The 20,703-nt window shown below is 39.3% G+C and overlaps 1 protein-coding gene and 1 long non-coding RNA gene across 2 annotated transcripts; both read left to right on the top strand.

Annotated features, from left to right (window-relative positions):
- LOC109850843 lies at positions 3,013 to 4,298 on the top strand. Its single transcript, XR_002249571.1, has 3 exons — positions 3,013 to 3,050; positions 3,383 to 3,443; positions 4,126 to 4,298. It is a non-coding gene; the product is annotated as an uncharacterized LOC109850843 (long non-coding RNA).
- Positions 11,459 to 12,162, top strand: LOC109847105. Its single transcript, XM_020416349.1, has one exon. The coding sequence runs from the start codon at positions 11,459 to 11,461 to the stop codon at positions 11,981 to 11,983; it is 525 nt and encodes a 174-aa protein (XP_020271938.1). The 3' UTR covers positions 11,984 to 12,162.

Here is a 20,703-nt window from a genome sequence, read left to right as displayed (position 1 = left end):
GGAGCTCGGGTGCAGGGTGGTCGGGTTTGGTGTTTGAGGAAGAAGAAGAAGGAGAGAGGGTGGGTTTTCTTTGGGTGAAATGATGGAGAGAGAGAGGGGGTACGTGGGAGAGAGAGAATGGCTGATGGAAATAAGAGGAGAGAGAGGATTTGATTAGGTATCTTTTTTTAAATTTTGAAATGAGAGAAAATAAAATGGAAGGATTAATTTGGCTGGAGAAAATCATGGGGAGTGATTTGGGGTTGATTGGAAATTGATTAGGGAGATTATGGTAGGAATTCAAATGAGAGAAAATTAAGGGGAAAAAGATTATGAGAAATATTTATTTATTTACTTATTCATAATATTTAAAAATAATCCTTATAATAATAATTAACCATATAATAATATTAATAAATAATTAACAGCCAATATTTATATATTTACATATGTATTAATGTACTTAGCTCAAATTTACATTAAATTATTATTAATAGTATCAATAGTTAAAATAATTATTTAAAATATTCATTGTAACTGTAAATTAATATTTCACAGAATTAATAATTTCAGGACTATATATTTTATTTATTTATTTATTTTATTTAAAACTCATAACATTCCAGAAATTAGGAAAAATATTAATAAAATAAAATATAATATTTTAAATACTAGAAAAAAATAGTTTAAATACGTATCGAAAAATTACGGTTGTTACATCCTACCCCCCTTAAAACAAATTCCGTCCTCGGAATTAAAAGAGCCCAAGGACAGAGATATGGAACGAGAGCGGAGTCAAGACGTGACGAGACAATAAACAAGAAACAATGGAAAGTTACGAGACAAGAAATAGTGGAAAGTTCCGGAGTCAAAAGTGATAAGATAGGTACGAAACGAAATCTATCAAGAAAATAGGATAAGGGCTCAAGGATAGTCTCACGGATGAAATATGATATGTTTCTAAATTGTCTACTATATTCTTACTAGTGTGAAATCGGGATCGTGACCTGCATGGGCCACCACTAAAACCTGTCACGCCCCGCTTCCCAAAATACTCGGGAACCGGAACGTGAACAAGCCCGCGACGTATTAGATTGAGAAGAAATATACAATATCATTATTTTTTCTCTTTTCTTTTCTTCTCAATCCAATACGCTAAGCGTCTAGAAATAAGTACAATGCGAAGTCACAGGTCCCCGATCACACATAGCAAGAATACAATGAACAACTCAGAATGGAAAAGATACATATCACAAATGAATATCATCCAAGACATAATATTCGGGTCAAACATGCCCTTATACAAATATAAACAAATGAATACTGAAAAGATACAAAATACACTGATCATACAAATATAAACAAATGAATACTGAAAAGATACAAAATACACTGATCAAATAGAAATGGAAGGTAGTACAAAAGAAAACGGAGGACCAATAACTAAGCTTCAGCTTCTTCTGCTCCGTCTGCAGGGCACTCCTGCTGAGAATCCTCTGGCTCCTAATGATCTCCTAGCTGAACCTGTTCTTCATCTAAGTCTGACGTACACCAGAGAAAACAGGTGTAAGTAATAACAAATAGAAACATGCAGCTGAAATACTAACAAGCTAGATATAATCCATCACTAGAGTATAATAATCAGGAGAAAACATAAACATCTGAGTAACAATATCATACAGGTAGCCATCCTATAATCATCAACATAACAAGGTCATACTACTAGATGGAATTAATATTTAAAAATCTACAACAAGAGACGTAATAGGCATCGAGCTATCAAGATTTGTCAAATTATCAATAGATTTCAATGTAGCAGAAACAGGATCAGAATTCGATCCAGCAATCAATGGAGTAGCACCAAAAACATTTGTCAGATTAGTAGTAGGATGATGAGATGCAGAAGGATTTGGGGAATCAATCTCCAAATCTATTCCCTCAGCCCAAGAAACCCTAGTTGAACTGCTAGAGCCTCTTTGAGATAAAGGATACTTAGATGATGATATTGAATGCCAATCATCAGAGGATCAATCATGGGAGCAGCGGCTTCAAGAATTTCACTCATTGCTTTCTTCTTCTTCTCTCCTCGTGGTCCAATAGAACCCATTGCAGCTGGAATCAAATCTTCATCAATTTCCTCAAAACTAGCATCAGTTTGATCAGCAGGAGAAGATAAACTCGAATTTGAAGCTCGAAATCCAATTGAGAAGATCTTTATCCCACTATTTTTCTTTTTTTAGCCATCAAGATCTCAGCAGAAGGAGCAAGTTAGCAGCAAGAATCGCATTCTAACATGCACCTAACTGCCCCCAACCAACTTCCGACCCAAAAAACTCAACACTATTAATTGTTAATAACATAGTATTGTTCTTTTCGAGAAAGAATGCAATATTTTAGATTTCCTTCTTATGAGCAACTGAATATACTACAGGATACTCCAAACTATACTCTTTGAAGTTAAGGTAAATACTAAGAAAGAAAACGGACAATTAAATTTGTGAAAAACCGAAACATTGTTATTTTCTCAAATTCACATTCAAATGTCAAAAGCTTAAATCTGGATAAGTCATTCATATAATGTAAGTATCACCTCATAGGTCACTATGGCTACAAATTATAGCCCAGTAGCATGGGAATGTGAAAAGCATTACATAACACATAGTTTCCGGGAGCAGAATGCACCTAACATTGCCATAGGCCGCCGGCCATATCTGTAATAATTCTAAGTTTTAAGATATATATATATAAGGAAAAGTATAGGAGCTTTTATGTAAAATTTGTTAGAAGGTTTTATTAGAAAAAAAGGGCTCTTATAAATTGTGAAAACCCTACCCAACTCTTCTATAAAGGACTTTTATGCAAAATTTGTTAGAGGATTTAAAAAAAAAAACCTTTATAAATACCTGGAAACCACCCCATCTATTTCTTCTTTGATTCCCGGCCGTCAGCCTCTTCTTCCTTCTCATCACTTTTCCGCCGCACGCGCACACAAAAAAAAGAAAAGAGGAAGCCTTGTTTTGATTTTCGGCCATGGGGAAGCTTTTAAGAAAAATAGAGATATATTAATCAAGGTATAAATTATTTATTTATTTAACTTTTCTCTCCATGCATGATATTTTAATCCATGGCCATGGCTGACACAAGAGATTATTACTGCTCTTACTTTTATTATCTTCATGCATTATATTATGATTCGTAGCATATAAGTATATGGATTCTATGAAAAAAAAAATTTGTTATGTATACAATGTTTAACTGTAGTTATAGGGTACAGTAGGGTATGTAGATTGATTTTAGTATAGTTAATTAAATGGTGTATGATAATATCCTAAGATTATTTTAATAGGTATTCGGGTCTTAAGTTATACGTTAATTTTGATGGTTATTTGTATATATTATGTAGGAGTTCCAAGTGATTTCGAGGAGGCGTCGTGATTGGTATTCCGATAGTCTTTCGGATTTGTGTAAGTGGTGAATTTGTACGTTATTCGCTGTGTATTTTTCATATAAAATTATATTGACTATATGTAAGTTTTGTTCTGATGGATTATACCCTTCTATATGGTTGCTCGCATACTAATTGTTGATTGGATAAATGCATGTGATTATTTAGTATAAGCCTATGCTTATTTTCTTTATCAATTTTTATGATTTTCATATTGTAGTAGATTGAGATGCATATGTGATTGATTTATTTCACTATCGGTTAGCCTTTGGCATTTTTATATAATGTATTTAGTTATGCGAACTTTGTTTAATTTTCTTAAGGCATATGCATCTCAGGTCAATATACCGGTATATGTCGGATATAAGCAAGTTATTAACACAAGGCTCAATGTGCCTCTATGAGGTTTCTATTTTAGCGCTAAGAGCCCAAGTTTGGGTCTCATCGTCCCTACCACGGGCTTTATAATAGTGGGGTTTGCCAAGTCAACCGGAGTATCGAAGTGTTGACCGCATTGAGACGTGACCTGCTTATTTCCATTGCATTTATATATTTTAAAATGTTGCATTATGAATTTTTACTATTTTAGTAATTTGTTTTCCCAGTAACTTTATTTTAGTTTTGCAAAACCAGTGTTTAATGTATGAATTTATCCACTTATTGAGTTGTGAACTCATTGTGTTATTTTTCATTCTTTTCAGAGACTCGGGATTAGGTGGATTTGAGGATTATTCAAAATCTTAGAACGGGCCAAGGAATAAGATTCGAGATTGTTATTATTTTCTAGGTGAATGTTAAATAAAGTCCTTGATGTTTCGTTGATAAATTGAGAGTTTTGGAATAATAATATTCTTTCCTTTAAGTTGAGGTTTATTTCAAGTTGAGGAATATTTATTTATATTAATTTGATTGGATTAATGTTGACTTTTGGGATTATAGAGAATATTTATTGATGGTTTTATTTCAATGAGAGATTATTTTGATGGTCTTTTGATGAAAATATATTTGTGGAGGATTTTTCACAGATTTAGTCCGGCTCCAATATTCCTTTTAGGTTTGGAAATTGGGGTCGTGACAATATCACAAATTCCCAAAAGGGCCACGTCACAAATGCCCAAAGAGCCACATAAAGGTGCATTTACCATATGGCAGACACTAACACATCGCTCCATTGACTTTTTTGAGGGTTTTAAAAATATCAAGAATCAATTATCAAATAGCTTGATCTAAAAAACACATCACTTACCAAATTGCTTAATTTCGACAACTCATCAGTTGCCACACTACTTTATCTCGAAAACACATTGCTTGTACCAAAAGTTGTATTGGTATAAAGGTGTCCACTTTTGAAAATTTCAAACACTTCCGAATTAAGTGGATGAGTGTAAACTCATCATATCAATTAAAATGGTTCAACAAATTCATTTTATTTACTTTTTTCTAAAATATCATATCAAAAAAATCACTTGAATTTGTGAACTGCTGAAACACATTTAAATCATTTCTTTCTTCAATAGTTTTCAAATAAAGTGATATTCGCAGTTATTTTAGAACGCATGAGAATCAAAATCACTTGTCACATTTTATATGAAATCAAATTTACTTTCAATATCTCACAAGAATCAAAATCATTTATGAGTTAGGTCGTGACAGAATCGATCAACTCACACATCATTTTCTATACATGAAAAATAATAGAATAATTATTTTTCAAGCAAAAAATCAATAGATTATAATACTCACGGAATTGTTTTATATTATAAAAAAATAATACTGAGAAATAAACTCACCTCTAGTGGACACCACTTCCTCTAAATATTACTCCCCCAGATATCAACCAGATCCTATAATATAAAGATATAAGACTAATATTAATTCAGGACAAGCGTATGTTATAGGCTAATCACTTCAAAATCTAGAGCCAATCAGATTCAAGTATAATCAAATAATAATTAAAATCTATAAATAGGGTATACATAGGCTTTTTGCTAATTTTAGCAATTTATCATAATTTCTATGACATTATTCTAATAATTTTGGACCTATTACTAATATATGGCAAAACTCAGGGGTTTCCACAATTATCCAAGCTTATTCCTAACAAAGTTTGGATCTTTTGGGTCTGGCTGCAATTAACAGAGCAACAGGGGTCTACATGAATATATTCATTCATTTTTTATCTTCTAGATCTACATACAAATTGATAAACTTTTAGTGGTCCCAAAAAAATTTTGTTATTTTAACTTACGATATTTTTTGAGCCATCTTGAGTTATTAAAAATATTTTAATGTATTTTAATACTATATTCCAAATGAAATTCTTGAAACATACGGCAATATAATAAATGGTAAAAAAAATAACATTCAACATTGTTAATAACTTAGGACACAATATAATAAAGTTGAAAATAATTTATAAGAATGATTTTACTATTCTAACAAAAAATTACAATATTTATAATATTACATAGTAAGAAATATTTTTTGAATCTTTTCATTATCTTACAGCACCCAAAATAAGCAAAACTATTGTAGTTAATTACAATTGTTAGTTACTAGGTTGCAAGGGCAGTTTGTGCTGAAATCTTTTTTAAGTAATAGGTTGCAACTGAACGAGCATTTGCAACATACACACTAGTCACTAGAACTTCACGAAAAAGGGGGGAAAGCATTTGCGACTACAGTTATAACTGTAACTGTTTCGTTTCAATGAAACAAAGAAATGCAACTGATGAACATGATTCAATTGCATACGAGTATACGACTATAATTGAAAACTTTCTAGCTGGCTACTATACAGTTCCTAACCTAACATCGTCTATAGACTTAGCAAGAATAGCAGTTCCTTTGTAATGCATAATTGTTCAGGAATTATATCGCAAGCGTATAGGAATAAATTAGATCGTTTAATGCCTTCATCTTTCTCTAACAGTTCCTTTAAGAGAGTGTCGAAAAAATATATATAATCGTAGCTGAAATACTCGGACATATCTGCCCTGCACATGTTTGTATTTTCTATTTCGACTTTATACATTTTCAGATTAATCAATCTATAGACAACTTTATTGGGAACATGACCTACAAACAAGGCGAAATATGCATTTCATGACAATTAATTAAAATTTATAAAAAATGGAAGAATAACTAAAACGCTTTTCGAATTTCTTTAATAAGCTATCCCAAGATCAATTCAAAATAGGTTTCTCAAGAGAAAAAAACCTTCAATTGAAATACACATCATCGAAGATGAGCAATACTGAGATATAGGTTCTCAAAATTCTATTTTCTCTATTCTATTCATCATCTTATCTTCATAAGATTTTTCTGTATTTTCATAAGGCTACATATGAATTCTATATATAGGATTGTACTAGCCTCATAGATTTTAACTTTAAATAATTTGTAATTGCTTAAAACTCTATCTATAACAATTAAAGCTAGAATAGAATTGTTCAAGAAACTCGATCCATAACAATTATGGATATAATAGAATTGTGCATGTATACCTCTTCTAATAATATTAGAGAGACCAATTGGGTCCATATTGAAAACCAATTATTAATCAAATTAATGATTTTAATTTAACTATCAAATCCCTATCCGACCAACTGTCCATAAAAGCTCTTCAAAAATATGGGATTAATTATCTATAAATAATATTTTACATTTAGACCCCTCTAGTACATTTATTTTAGGTAAGTTTTGAGCAGGAAAATTTACATATTTGCTCATACTTAAATTGCAATTCTTATGAACATAAATAAAAATCAGTTTGAAACATCAAAATATTTTATTTTATATGAAAATAACTTTTAAAAAATATTTTTAAAACCCCCTGCCGGTAGGAATTTAATAACTTCATGGGAATGCACAATAAATTAACTCATCATAATAAGCATATTGAATTCTATTTAGATATCCATTATTTTCCTAAATGAAATCTAGCAACCCAACGTTTTAGGTTGTATAGCGCTTGCTAAACAAAAATAACTATCACATCAAAGCACACTAAATTATTAAAGCGAAAATGACAATATCATCAAGTCAAAAGGGCCATGTAACAATTTGAATTTCACATGTGACTCGTCCTAGATAATTCAAATGCAGTCTAATGTTACACACATCGCAATATGTGCTTATGAAATACACCCGGGGAATCCAAATGCAGTCTAGTGTTACATAATTATTGTTTAATCATGAGATTCATAAACTAACTTACTAAGTTGATATTTAATAGTTATGAGCCATTATCAATATCCATAAATAAAGATAAGCTAATCACCAATCAACCAAGTTCCAAAGGTAACAAATAGTTCATAATTCGTAAACATTCAAAGAGTAAATCCAAAAGAAAGCAAAAGTTCCCATGTAATGACCGTAAATTTCTAATACGGGTTTAAATAATTTTCTAGTATTTAAATATTAAATATTATTTTTCTAAAAGAGTATTTGTATTTTTCCTAATTTCTCTAGAATTTTCTACGAATTAAAAATACGGTATTATGTTACTTTAATAGTTTTGCTAATTATAAATTTAATTGTTTTGGTAAAATTTTTAAATAAATAGTTAATTACTCATTATTGTTCTTGTTACTATTTTGACCATAAATTTAATATTTATTTTGAATAAATTTTATGATGTTTTTAAATTATTTAAGGGGGTATTTTTTCCTGTGTTTTTCCTCTCACCGGTATTTCACTCTGTAAATCTCTCTCCCCCTAAAACTCTCCCCAATTCACGCAAATCCCTCCGCCTCGTGTTTCCCCCAGCTCTCAACCCACATCCACCCAACCACCCTATCACGTACTCTCTCTCTCTCATTAAAATCTTCCGCCGTTCTTACTCTCTCTCCAATCTCACACGCAATCTATCTCTCTCTGTCTGACACTCTCTCTCAATATTATTCTCTCTTCTTATTTTATTCCAACAAAATCTCTCTCAATCTATCTTTTCTCTCTCTCACACTCAACCCACATCACTCACACGTCTCTCTCTCTCTCATCTCACTCTCCAGCTCATCGTCTCTTTCTTCACTCTCTCTCTCCCCTCTTTTAAAACCCAAGAAACCCACACCAGCTCCCCCATTTTCTCGTTCTCTCTCTTCTTCTTCACGCCCACTCCACCTCCAGCCGAACTCGACCGCCACTGAGCGTCCGCCTCCAGCCCACCTCCGCCTCCAACGCCGCTCCCTCTGAGCCGCAGCCCACCACAACCCTCCGACCATCCTGCCAGCTATGCCCAGCTCACGCCCGCCTGTCCGCCTTAGCCTGTGCCCGCCTAGCGCCAAACACCCCAGCAACGCCGCTCCGCCACTCTGACGAACTACTCGGCCAACCGCTACCCGCAAACGCCTCACTCAGCCCCGCCGAACTCGCCGCGGCCTAGCTCAGCCTCACCAGCCACTCGCCTGAACTTCGCCGTGGCTACTCCTCCACCTCCCGGTTTCCCCGACCTACCGCAAACCCAGAACCCAACTCCAGCAGTCCATGGCTCCGTCCAACCGCTGCTGCCCGCGAGGCGACAGCCGTGAAACGCCAGGCCCACCAAAGCCTCAGTCGTTGCCTCCAGAAGCTCCACACTCGCTGCACCACCTCCCTCCTCCTTGTCCACCGCAGACCCCAACGGACGCCGCGAGCTCCGCCTCCACGAGCAGCTCCGAAACTTCGATCGAACAGCGCCCTCGAGCTCTCACCCTCGAGCTCAGCGACTGCCGTCGAGCCGGGCTCCGCCCACGACTCCCGTAGCCGAGCAGCCCGACAGTCCCCTCGCCCCTCTCCGTCGCTGCAGTCCCTCGACAGTCCTCCCCCGCCGTCGTCTTAGCCAGATTCACCGACGAGCACAATCACGCTGCACAACCGTGCCGCTGTCCAAGATCCACGCCTTTCAGTTGTCATCAACGCGTCGACGCCGCTAGCCACACTCGCAGTCGACTCGTCGTAGGCAAGATCTCGCATCCATCTTGCTTTTAATTAATGATTAATATTGTGTTATTATGATTAGATATAGATGAATTATTTTGTGGTAATATTGTTACTAGTATGATGATTTAATATGTCTAAATTATTATTGTGGTTAATACGTGTTTTTGAATATCTGCGTGGAATGATGATTGCGAGCGCACCGTGAAAATTAGACTAATAATGTTGTCAATTGTATTTTTAAGAATTCCAGACATGAAATGACCAGTTATGTGCCAAATTAGAATTTATGAAATTTTTATCGAAAAGAAATTAGTTAAGGAAATTTATATAATAGAAGAATATTACTTTTCATGCCGAAAGGGAATTTTTATGTTATATTATATAAATCTTTTTAATTTTAAATTAGTTATAATGAGAAATAGTTTTAAAGAATAATTTTTTGAAAAAAGAATATTATTATTTATGATAGTATGGCTGTTCGTCGTAGAACGCGACATTTTATGTACAAAACAACATCGGTTTCTAGATTTCTTTTTACTGTATTATTATATTAGAGAATACGTAAGTACGAATAAATTGTATGAGAAATTCGGACATCCAGCGGTAAGATAATAATAAAGTCCACTCATGTATTATATTCATGTTGTATCTTGTTTATGCATTTCATGTTCATTACAGTTCTCTTTTCTGCTACATAAACCTGTGTAATCATGTTTAACATAATATACTATATTCATGATCTGTTGATGTGTTGAGAACCTTAGTAGTTCATGACTTAGTGGCCTCGTGCGACATGAACAGACTTAGTGACATGTGTGAGTGCGTTGACTGAGTTAGGTGGTGAACCCGAGTTTCAGTGAGTATTATGGTTGACTGAGAAAAACAAAAAGAGTTGGGTTGGGAAAGTCTTAGTTTGCATGATCGAATGTGATTGTTGACTTAACTTCCAGGCCGCACTAGAGACCTGTTTCGTCCTGGGGTTGGTTTGATGGACCAAGTGACCTGTTTCGCCACTTGGATCCGTGACCTGTTTCGTCACCTGAGCTTTGCCTGAGTCCGGACCGGACAGAGATCGGATTACGTGTGGTCCTCTAGCCGCCTGTTTCGTGGGATTAGATGCACGTAGGGGATGGTGAACAGTCAGTCTTCCAGTAATGCGAACTTGGACCTATTTGAGAGATGGACCAGTGAGTCTTAGGATGATTAGTATTCGACCCAGTTACCGTTTCCACACAGCTGTATGTTATCATTAGATTTCCAGTTGCATGTATCATTGTCCTTCATATTAGTATTATTACTGTCATAGCATGGGTCATACGACCGTTTTATTTGTTCATGTGAGATCTTGTCGTGTGCCATACACGCTGACGTACACCTGTTTTCCTCTGGTGTGCGTCAGACTTAGGAGAAGAATAGGTCCAGTTTGATGAAGCAGCGGAGCCGGTGTATGCCCAGCCGGAGTGCCTTCCGATGGAGTGGAAGAACAAACTGAAGCCTAGACGTGTTTTTCTTTTATGTAGTAGTTGATGAATATTAGAACTCGTTATCATTTTATTTCTTTAGTTAATGTCGGATCTTTGTATTTTGGCAGTACTTCTTTATTATGGACTATGTGTTTTTATTTCTACCTAGCCTTGTTTTGTAATAAGGGTATGTTGAACCCATATTTTATGTCTGGGATGATCTGTGGATGATATGTCTATTTCTTATTCTGGGTTGTCTTTATATTCTTACTATTATGATCGGGGACCTGTGATTGAGATTTGTATATTTAACGCTTAGTGTATTGGATTGAGAAGAAAAGAAAAAAAATGATAGTATATATATTTCTTATCAATCTAATACGTCGCGGGTTTGTTCACGCTCCGATTCCCCGGTATTTTGGGAAGCGGGGCGTGACAGGTTTTAGTGGTGGCTCATGCAGGTCACGGTCCCGAGTTCCCACTAGTAAGAATGTATTGGACGATTCTAATACATATCATTTTCCATCCGTAAGACTACAATTAAGTTCTTATATTATTATCTTAATAACTATGTTTTAGTTCCTATTTTCCAAATATATTGTTTGATTTTAACCTTAATTTTCCTTTTGATCCTCGTTCCTTCAGAATCATGGTGGGTACTCGTAGTAATGGTAACTCATCCAGTGGCAGTGGTCAGATGCCTGAAGCAGATCCACAGCAGCTTTTAGTAATGATTCAGGGGCTGGTGACGAACCAGCATTTCTTAGCTGGGCATTTGCAGCAGGAGCCTCAGCACCAGCATCCACCTCGCTCGGAGCCTGGTGTTAGAGAGTTTCAATATATGCGGCCTCCTTCCTTTACTGGTGCCGATGGACCTTTAGCAGCAGAGGAGTTCCTCATGGTCACGGAGACTATCCTTACGGTGACTCATATTCCCCCTGCAGAGTGGGTAGATCTCATGGATGTTCAGCTCACGGATACAGCTAGAATCTGGTGGGCTGCTGAGAAGACACACCTAGAGAGGCCGATTCTGTGGGAAACGTTCACGGATCGCTTCAATAGGAAGTATTTTCCTCAGTCGGCCCGAGATGAGCTCCTGAGTAGATTTGTCGATCTCAAGCAGGGGGGTCGATCAGTCGATGAGTACGAGGCCGAGTTTTCTTCTTTGAGCTGATATGCTCCCCACTTGGTCACAGACCCCACTATCAGAAGGCACCAGTTCTAGAAAGGTCTGGATAAGTATATCAGATTGGCTTTGGCTGGTAGGGCTCTCGCGACTCACGACGCCGTATTGGATGCAGCACATGAGATTAAGAGCGTGCAGAAGGAACCAGAAGATTCACACTTGATTCAGAGCAGGACACCAGCAGCTCCGACCCGGAAGGAACCAGAAGATTCACACTTGATTCAGAGCAGGACACCAGCAGCTCCGACCCGGAATGTCGAGCGTCTCCCTCCGAGACAGCAGCAGCAGAACCCGCAGAGACAGCAGCACTCTCAGCGTCAGCCATTCCCTCAGAGTCACCCTTATCAGCGCCCTGGAGTGCAGACTCGCGGCCAGCCTTCGGTGAAGTGCTCCTATTGTGATTTCGCTGGACATACCTATCAGGAGTGCCGCAAGCGTCTCCGTTTATGCTATACTTGTGGGTTCTCGGGTCATATCAGTCAGGACTGTCCCCAGCAGCAGTAGACTCGTTTGCCCCCACCCCCAGTTCGGGCGGCCCTCCCAGCACCACCTCGACCAGTCCCGGCAGCACCGCCTCAGCCCAGATCCTATCCTCGAGCAGGGCCACTTCCTCCACAGCAGCAGGCTTATCAGAAAACACAAAGGCAGCAACCACAGCGGCAGATGTTTATGATGTCAGCCGTAGAAGCTGAGGCGAACGATCAAGTTATCACGGGTAAGAATTACTCATTCTGAGTTTTATTTGCATATGAACTTCTTATTTAGCATTACATGATGATATCATGACAGAATTGTTTATGAGTACTAAGTTAGTTGCGTTATATCCTCCTAAATAGGTAAGGTTCTTGTTTCTTCTGTTCCCGCTTTATCACTCTTTGATTCTAGAGCCTCCCATTGCTTCTTGTCTCGTCGATTTGCGAGTGCCCATTCCCTTCTTATAACTCCTCTGACTACGGGCTGGAATATCAACACTGGAAGTGGTGTCTTAGTAGCATCCAGTGGATATGAAGCATGCCCTGTGGTCATCTGCGGGAGGGAACTCTTCGCAGATTTTCTGGTGATAGATTTGCCGAGCTTTGAAGCGGTATTTGGGATGGATTGGTTGGGGTCGTTCTTTGCCACCATTGATTGTCGTCGTTGGAGCGTAGTATTCGAGATACCGGATCACCCGAGATTTTAGTTCACCAGTGGTAACACATCGGCCGGACCTGTGGAGTACAGAGCTAGACCGAAGAAGGCGACGTTAGCTGCAATGCAAGTGGAATCCGAGAAGCCAGTTGTACTTCGAGAATTTGAAGATGTGTTTCCCGACGATATTTATGGATTGTCGCCGGATCGAGCAATTGAGTTTTTCATAGAATTGAAGCCTAGAGTTGCACCGATCTCCAATACCCCTTATCGTATGCCCCCAGCTGAGTTGGCCGAGCTTCGGACTCAGTTAAATGATCTTTTGCAGAGAGGGTTGATTCGACCTAGTATATCGGCCTGGGGAGCATCTGTGTTGCTTGTGGGGAAGAAGGATGGATCCAAGCGGATGTGCATCGACTACCGAGAGTTGAATGCGGTAACAGTGAAGAATAAGTATCAACTTCCCTGTATCGATGATATCTTCGATCAATTGGGAGGATCGAGAGTATTTTCTAAGCTGGATTTGCGGAGCGGATATCACCAGGTGAAGGTTAAGGATTCTGATGTCCCCAAGACTGCGTTTCGGACGAGATATGGACATTATGAGTTCTTAGTGATGCCGTTTGGTGTGACTAATGCACCGGCGACATTCATGAACCTGATGAATCTGGTATTCTATGATGTGCTGGACAAGTTTGTGGAGGTCTTTATTGATGATATCTTGGTGTACTCTAAGAGTGAGGCGGAACATGCAGAGCATTTGCGGTACGTGTTGAAGACCTTGAGAGAGCATCGGCTATTTGCCAAGTATAGTAAGTGCCAGTTCTAGCTAGATCGTATAGCGTTTCTGGGACACGTGGTGTCAGGAGACGGCATATCAGTGGATCCGGAGAAGGTATCTGCAGTGAGGGATTGGCCTACCCCTAAGTCGGTGTCTGATATTAAGAGCTTCCTGGGATTAGCTGGTTACTACGTCGCTTCATCAGAGATTTTTCGAAGATTGCAGAGCTGATGACACTACTTACGAGGAAGGATATTAAGTTTGTCTGGTCCGACGCTTGTGAGCAGGCGTTTGAGGAGTTAAAGTCTCGACTGATTTCGGCCCCGGTCTTGACGATACCAGATAAGAGTGGGAACTTTGAGGTGTTTTACGACGCATCAGGTAGATGATTGGGATGCGTGCTTCAGCAAGATGGTCATGTGGTAGCGTATGCTTCTCGTCAGTTGAAGAAGCATGAGCAGAATTATCCTACCCACGACTTGGAGTTGGCAGCTGTGATTTTTGCCCTTAAGCTTTGGAGGCATTATCTGTTAGGAGAGCAAGTGAAGGTGTTCACTGATCACAAGAGCTTGAAGTACATATTTACTCAGAAGGAGCTCAACATGAGGCAACGCCGATGGTTAGAGCTGATGGCGGATTATGACATTGATCTTCAGTATCACCCTGGTAAGTTCAATGTAGTACCAGATGCATTGAGCCGATTACCGACGATCATGACCCTCACGGCTCAGTGGAGACTCTTGCCGGCAATCATGACCCTCACGGCTCAGTGGAGACTCCAGCAGGAAGTGAGGGATATGAGTATAGAAGTTCTTCTTCCAGGAGTCGCCGCTTTTTTGATGAATCTTCAGATTCAATCGACACTGATCGAGCGAATCAAGGCAGCTCAAGCAGGTGACCCATTTCTTCGGAAGTGCAGAGAGTTAGCAGTGGCTAATCTTCGACCGGAATTTGTTGTTCATGAGGACGGATCCTTACGATTTGGGAGTCGTATCTGCGTCCCAGGAGGAGATATTCGAGAGGAGATATTGCGGGAAGCTCATAGTTCACCATATTCTATTCACCCTGGAGGTACGAAGATGTATAAGGATCTGAAGTTGAATTTTTGGTGGCGTGGTATGAAGAGAGATGTGGCTCGTAGTGTGGCTAAGTGCCTTGTATGTCAGCAGGTGAAGGCAAAGCATCAGCGCATCGCAGGTCTTTTGCAGCCATTGCCCATTCCAGAATGGAAGTGGCAGCATGTCACCATGGACTTCGTTACTGGCTTACCTCGAAGCACTAGACAGAATGATGCTGTTTGGGTGATCGTAGATCGATTAACCAAATCGGCTCACTTCATTCCTTTCCGAGTGGGACAGTCGACGGAGCATCTTGCTCAGAGATACATGGAGGTAAAATATCTATCTCTATATGTTCGATGAGTTCCTTTCCAAGAGTGTTAGTAAATCTCTAGTATTGCAGGAGATCGTGCGATTGCACGGAGTTCCAGTGTGCATCGTTTCGGATCGCGATACCCGATTTACCTCAGAGTTCTGGAAGAGTTTGTTGGCGAGTCTTGGGACCAGTCTCAGTTTCAGCACAGCTTATCATCCCCAGACTGATGGACAGTCAGAGAGGACCATTCAGATTTTGGAAGATATGCTTAGAGCTTGTATGCTTGACTTCCACGGGTCGTGGGAAGATCACTTGCATTTGGTGGAGTTTGCATACAACAATAGTTTCCAGGCTAGTATTGGAATGGCCCCTTTTGCAGCATTGTATGGCAGGAAGTGCCGCTCTCCCTTGAGTTGGGACGATGTTGGTGAACGGGAGATTTTTGGGCCAGAGTTGATTGAGAGATCAGTTGATGCAGTCAGGATCATTCAGGAGCGACTTCGCATAGCACAGGACAGATTCAAGCATTGGGCAGATGCGAAACGCCGGCATTCAGAGTTTCAGCCAGGAGATCATGTATTCCTGAAGATTTCCCCCAACCGAGGCACCATTCGCTTTGGAAGGCGTGGGAAGTTGAGTCCGCGATATGTGGGACCTTTTGACGTATTAGAGAAAGTTGGAGAAGTGGCGTACCGACTTGCATTACCACCCGCCCTGGCTGTAGTCCATAACATATTCCATAACGTATTCCACGTTTCTCAGTTGCGAAAATACGTTGGAGATCCGAGTCATGTCGTAGATTTCTCGGAGATTGAGGTGCGATCCGATTTGACATACGAGAAGCAGCCTGTGGCGATTTTAGACCGAAGGGAAAAGACCCTCCAGAATAAGACCATTTCACTTGTTCGTGTGATGTGGCACCCAGATTCTCCTGGAGAGTCGACTTGGGAAACTGAGCCTGAGATGCGACAGCGATACCCTCATTTATTCCCTGAATCCTAGTTGTCTTGTCTTGTATCTTATTCTGAAACGTCTTGTATGACTTTTTCTATTTATGGATATGCAATATATTTTGAACTTTATATGAGTTGAGATGAATCTGTCTTTATATTTCGTCCTTGTTTTAATTCCGAGGACGGAATTTATTTTAAGGGGGGTAGGATGTAATGACCGTAAATTTCTAATATGGGTTTAAATAATTTTCTAGTATTTAAATATTAAATATTATTTTTCTAAAAGAGTATTTGTATTTTTCCTAATTTCTCTAGAATTTTCTACGAATTAAAAATACGGTATTATGTTATTTTAATAGTTTTGCTAATTATAAATTTAATTGTTTTGGTAAAATATTTAAATAAATAGTAAATTATTCATCATTGTTTTTGTTATTATTATTTTGAAAATAAATTTAATATTTATTTTGAATAAATTTTATGATATTTTTAAATTATTTAAGGGGGTATTTTTCCCTGTGTTTTTCCTCTCATCGGTATTTCACTCTGTATATCTCTCTCCCCCTAAAACTCTCCCCAATTCACGCAAATCCCTCCGCCTCGTGTTTCCCCCAACTCTCAACCCACATCCACCCAACCACCCTATCACGAACTCTCCTCTCTCTCATTAAAATCTTCCGCCGTTCTTATTCTCTCTCCAATCTCACACACAATCTATCTCTCTCTCCGACACTCTCTCTCAATATTATTCTCTCTCCTTATTTTTTTCCAACAAAATCTCTCTCAATCTATCTTTTCTCTCTCTCACACTCAACCCACATCACTCACACGTCTCTCTCTCTCTCTCTCTCTCTCTCTCTCTCTCTCTCTCTCTCTCTCTCTCTCTCTCTCTCTTTCTCTCTCCCCCACCCCCTTTTTAAAAACCCAAGAAACCCACACCAAGCTCACCTTCCCGAATCGACCCGCCCTTTCTCGTTCTCTCTCTTCTTTTCTTCACGCCCACTCCAACCTCCAGCGAACTCCGGACCGCACTGAGCGCCGCCTCCACTCACCTCCGCTCCCAACGCGCTCCTCTGAGCCACAGGCCCACCACAACCCCTCCGACCTCCTGCAGCTACGCCCAGCTCACCGCCCGCCCTGTCGCCTTCGCGCTGTATGTGCCCGCAGCCACCAAACACCCCAGCCAACGCCGCTCCGCTCCGACGATACGATGCGCGACCCAGCACAACGCCACTCCTCAGTCCCGACGCTGAACTGACGCGCCGCTAGCTCAGGCCCACCGCCCTCGGCCTGACTTCGCCGGCCGCGCATACTCATCCACCTCGTTCGACCACCCAACCCGGATCCGAACCGTCCAGCAAGGTCTGACCTCCGTCCACCGGCTGCTCACCAACGACGTCGTGAAAACGCCAGCACCAAGCCTCGTCGTGCTGCCTCCAGAATGCTCACCACTCTGCTGCACCACCTCCCTCCTCCTTGTCCACCGCGAGACCCGCCAAACGCCAACAGAGTGCTTCCGCCTCCACGAGCCAGCTAACGAACTCGACAACAAGCTCCCCTCGACCTCCTCCACCCTCGAGCTCAGCGCCGCCAGCCGCCCAGGCCTCCGCCCACGACTCCCGTAGCCGAGCAGCCCGACAGTCCCCTCGCCCCTCTCCGTCGCTGCAGTCCCTCGACAGTCCTCCCCCGCCGTCGTCTTAGCCAGATTCACCGACGAGCACAACCACGCTGCACAACCGTGCCGCTGTCCAAGATCCACGCCTTTCGGTTGTCGTCACCGCGTCGATGCCGCTAGCCACACTCGCAGTCGACTCGTCGTAGGCAAGATCTCGCATCCATCTTGCTTTTAATTAATGATTAATATCGTGTTATTATGATTAGATATAGATGAATTATTTTGTGGTAATATTGTTACTAGTATGATGATTTAATATGTCTAAATTATTATTGTGGTTAATACGTATTTTTGAATATCTGCGTGGAATGATGATTGCGAGCGCACCGTGAAAATTAGACTAATAATGTTGTCAATTGTATTTTTAAGAATGTCGGACATGAAATGACCAGTTATGTGCTAAATTAGAATTTATAAAATTTTTATCGAAAAGAAATTAGTTAAGGAAATTTTTATAATAGAAGAATATTACTTTTCATGCCGAAAGGGAATTTTTATGTTATATTATATAAATCTTTTTAATTTTAAATTAGTTATAATGAGAAATAGTTTTAAAGAATAATTTTTGGAAAAAGAATATTATTATTTATGATAGTATGGTTGTTCGTCGTAGAACGCGACATTTTATGTACAAAATGACATCGGTTTCTAGATTTCTTTTTACTGTATTATTATATTAGAGAATACGTAAGTACGGATAAATTGTATGAGAAAATCGGACATCCAGCGGTAAGATAATAATAAAGTCCACTCATGTATTATATTCATGCTGTATCTTGTTTATGCATTTCATGTTCATTACAGTTCTCTTTTCTGCTACATAAACCTGTATAATCATGTTTAACATAATATACTATATTCATGATCTGTTGATGTGTTGAGAACCTTAGTAGTTCATGACTTAGTGGCCTCGTGCGACATGAACAGACTTAGTGACATATGTGAGTGCGTTGACTGAGTTAGGTGGTGAACCCGAGTTTCAGTGAAGATTATGGTTGACTGAGAAAAACGAAAAGAGTTGGGTTGGGAAAGTCTTAGTTCGCATGATCGAATGTGATTGTTGACTTAACTTCCAGGCCGCACCGGAGACCTGTTTCGTCCTGGGGTTGGTTTGATGGACCAAGTGACCTGTTTCGCCACTTGGATCCGTGACCTGTTTCGTCACCTGAGCTTTGCCTGAGTCCGGACCGGGCAGAGATCGGATTACGTGTGGTCCTCTAGCCGCCTGTTTCGTGGGATTGGATGCACGTAGGGGATGGTGAACAGTCAGTCTTCCGGTAATGCGAACTTGGACCTATTTGAGAGATGGACCAGTGAGTCTTAGGATGATTAGTATTCGACCCAGTTACCGTTTCCACACAGCTGTATGTTATCATTAGATTTCCAGTTGCATGTATCATTGTCCTTCATATTAGTATTATTACTGTCATAGCATGGGTCATACGACCGTTTTATTTGTTCATGTGAGATCTTGCCGTGTGCCATACACGCTGACGTACACCTGTTTTCCTCTAGTGTGCGTCAGACTTAGGAGAAGAACAGGTCCAGTTTGATGAAGCAGCGGAGCCGGTGTATGCCCAGCCGGAGTGCCCTTCCGATGGAGTGGAAGAACAAACTGAAGCCTAAACGTGTTTTTCTTTTATGTAGTAGTTGATGAATATTAGAACTTGTTATCATTTAATTTCTTTAGTTAATGTCGGATCTTCGTATTTTGGCTGTACTTCTTTATTATGGACTATGTGTTTTTATTTCTACCTAGCCTTGTTTTGTAATAAGGGTATGTTGAACCCATATTTTATGTCTGGGATGATCTGTGGATGATATGTCTATTTCTTATTCTGGGTTGTCTTTATATTCTTACTATTATGATCGGGGACCTGTGATTGAGATTTGTATATTTGACGCTTAGCGTATTGGATTGAGAAGAAAAAAAATGATAGTATATATATTTCTTCTCAATCTAATACGTCGCGGGCTTGTTCACGCTCCGATTCCCCGGTATTTTGGGAAGCGAGGCGTGACATCCCAAATGCTACTTATCGGTCGATAAAGTCGATATTTAGAGCTCCCTTATCGGTCGATATTGCCTTTATCGCCGATAACTCGTCGATAAACCCCAAAAAACGATAACCGATTAAAAATCCTACTTATCCTAGCGAAATGCTTCTAAATCCGATAACTCGGCGATAATATCGGATTATCGGACAATATTTAAAACCATGCCTGTGACTTACAACTTTATAAAAGATTGGAAAGTCTAAATTTCTTTCATTAAAACATCTTGTTATAACTAAGAGGGCAAATAGTTATACTAGCTTTTAATGGTTTTTGGCTTTTTTGATAAAATTCTATAAAAATTATCTAAGTAGAATACTAATCTGCTTCGCCAAACCTTACTTTTTTAAGTGAGCTTATAAGCTAGTTTTCAAAAGTTGAGCTATGTTCTTTAAAATGGCACTTATAAACAAACTTATTTGGTATTTTACCAAACAGGTAGAAATAAAAAAGCTAGCTTAAAAGCTAATTTGATCAAAAAAATAAGCCTCCCCAAACACCTTCTAAAGCATAAAGAAAGATAATAATTTGAGCATTTTACATTGTTTCCCAACATTAATAAGATAAGAAACTTATTAGTTTTATTTAATTACATATAGAGATGTATTTAAATATTATAATTTGATTCCCAACAGGAAATCATATTTAACAGCAGTACTCTAATATTCTTCACAAGAAAATCTTGATGCTCCCTCTGAAACATCATGCCTTCCGTTGTTTTCTCACGCTGAGTACCGGTGCA

This window comes from Asparagus officinalis, chromosome 7 (genome assembly GCF_001876935.1).
Source record: "Asparagus officinalis chromosome 7, Aspof.V1, whole genome shotgun sequence".
NCBI classification, from domain to species: domain Eukaryota; kingdom Viridiplantae; phylum Streptophyta; class Magnoliopsida; order Asparagales; family Asparagaceae; genus Asparagus; species Asparagus officinalis.
Note: the sequence above shows the minus strand (reverse complement) of the source record. Positions and strands in the feature narration are given on the sequence as shown.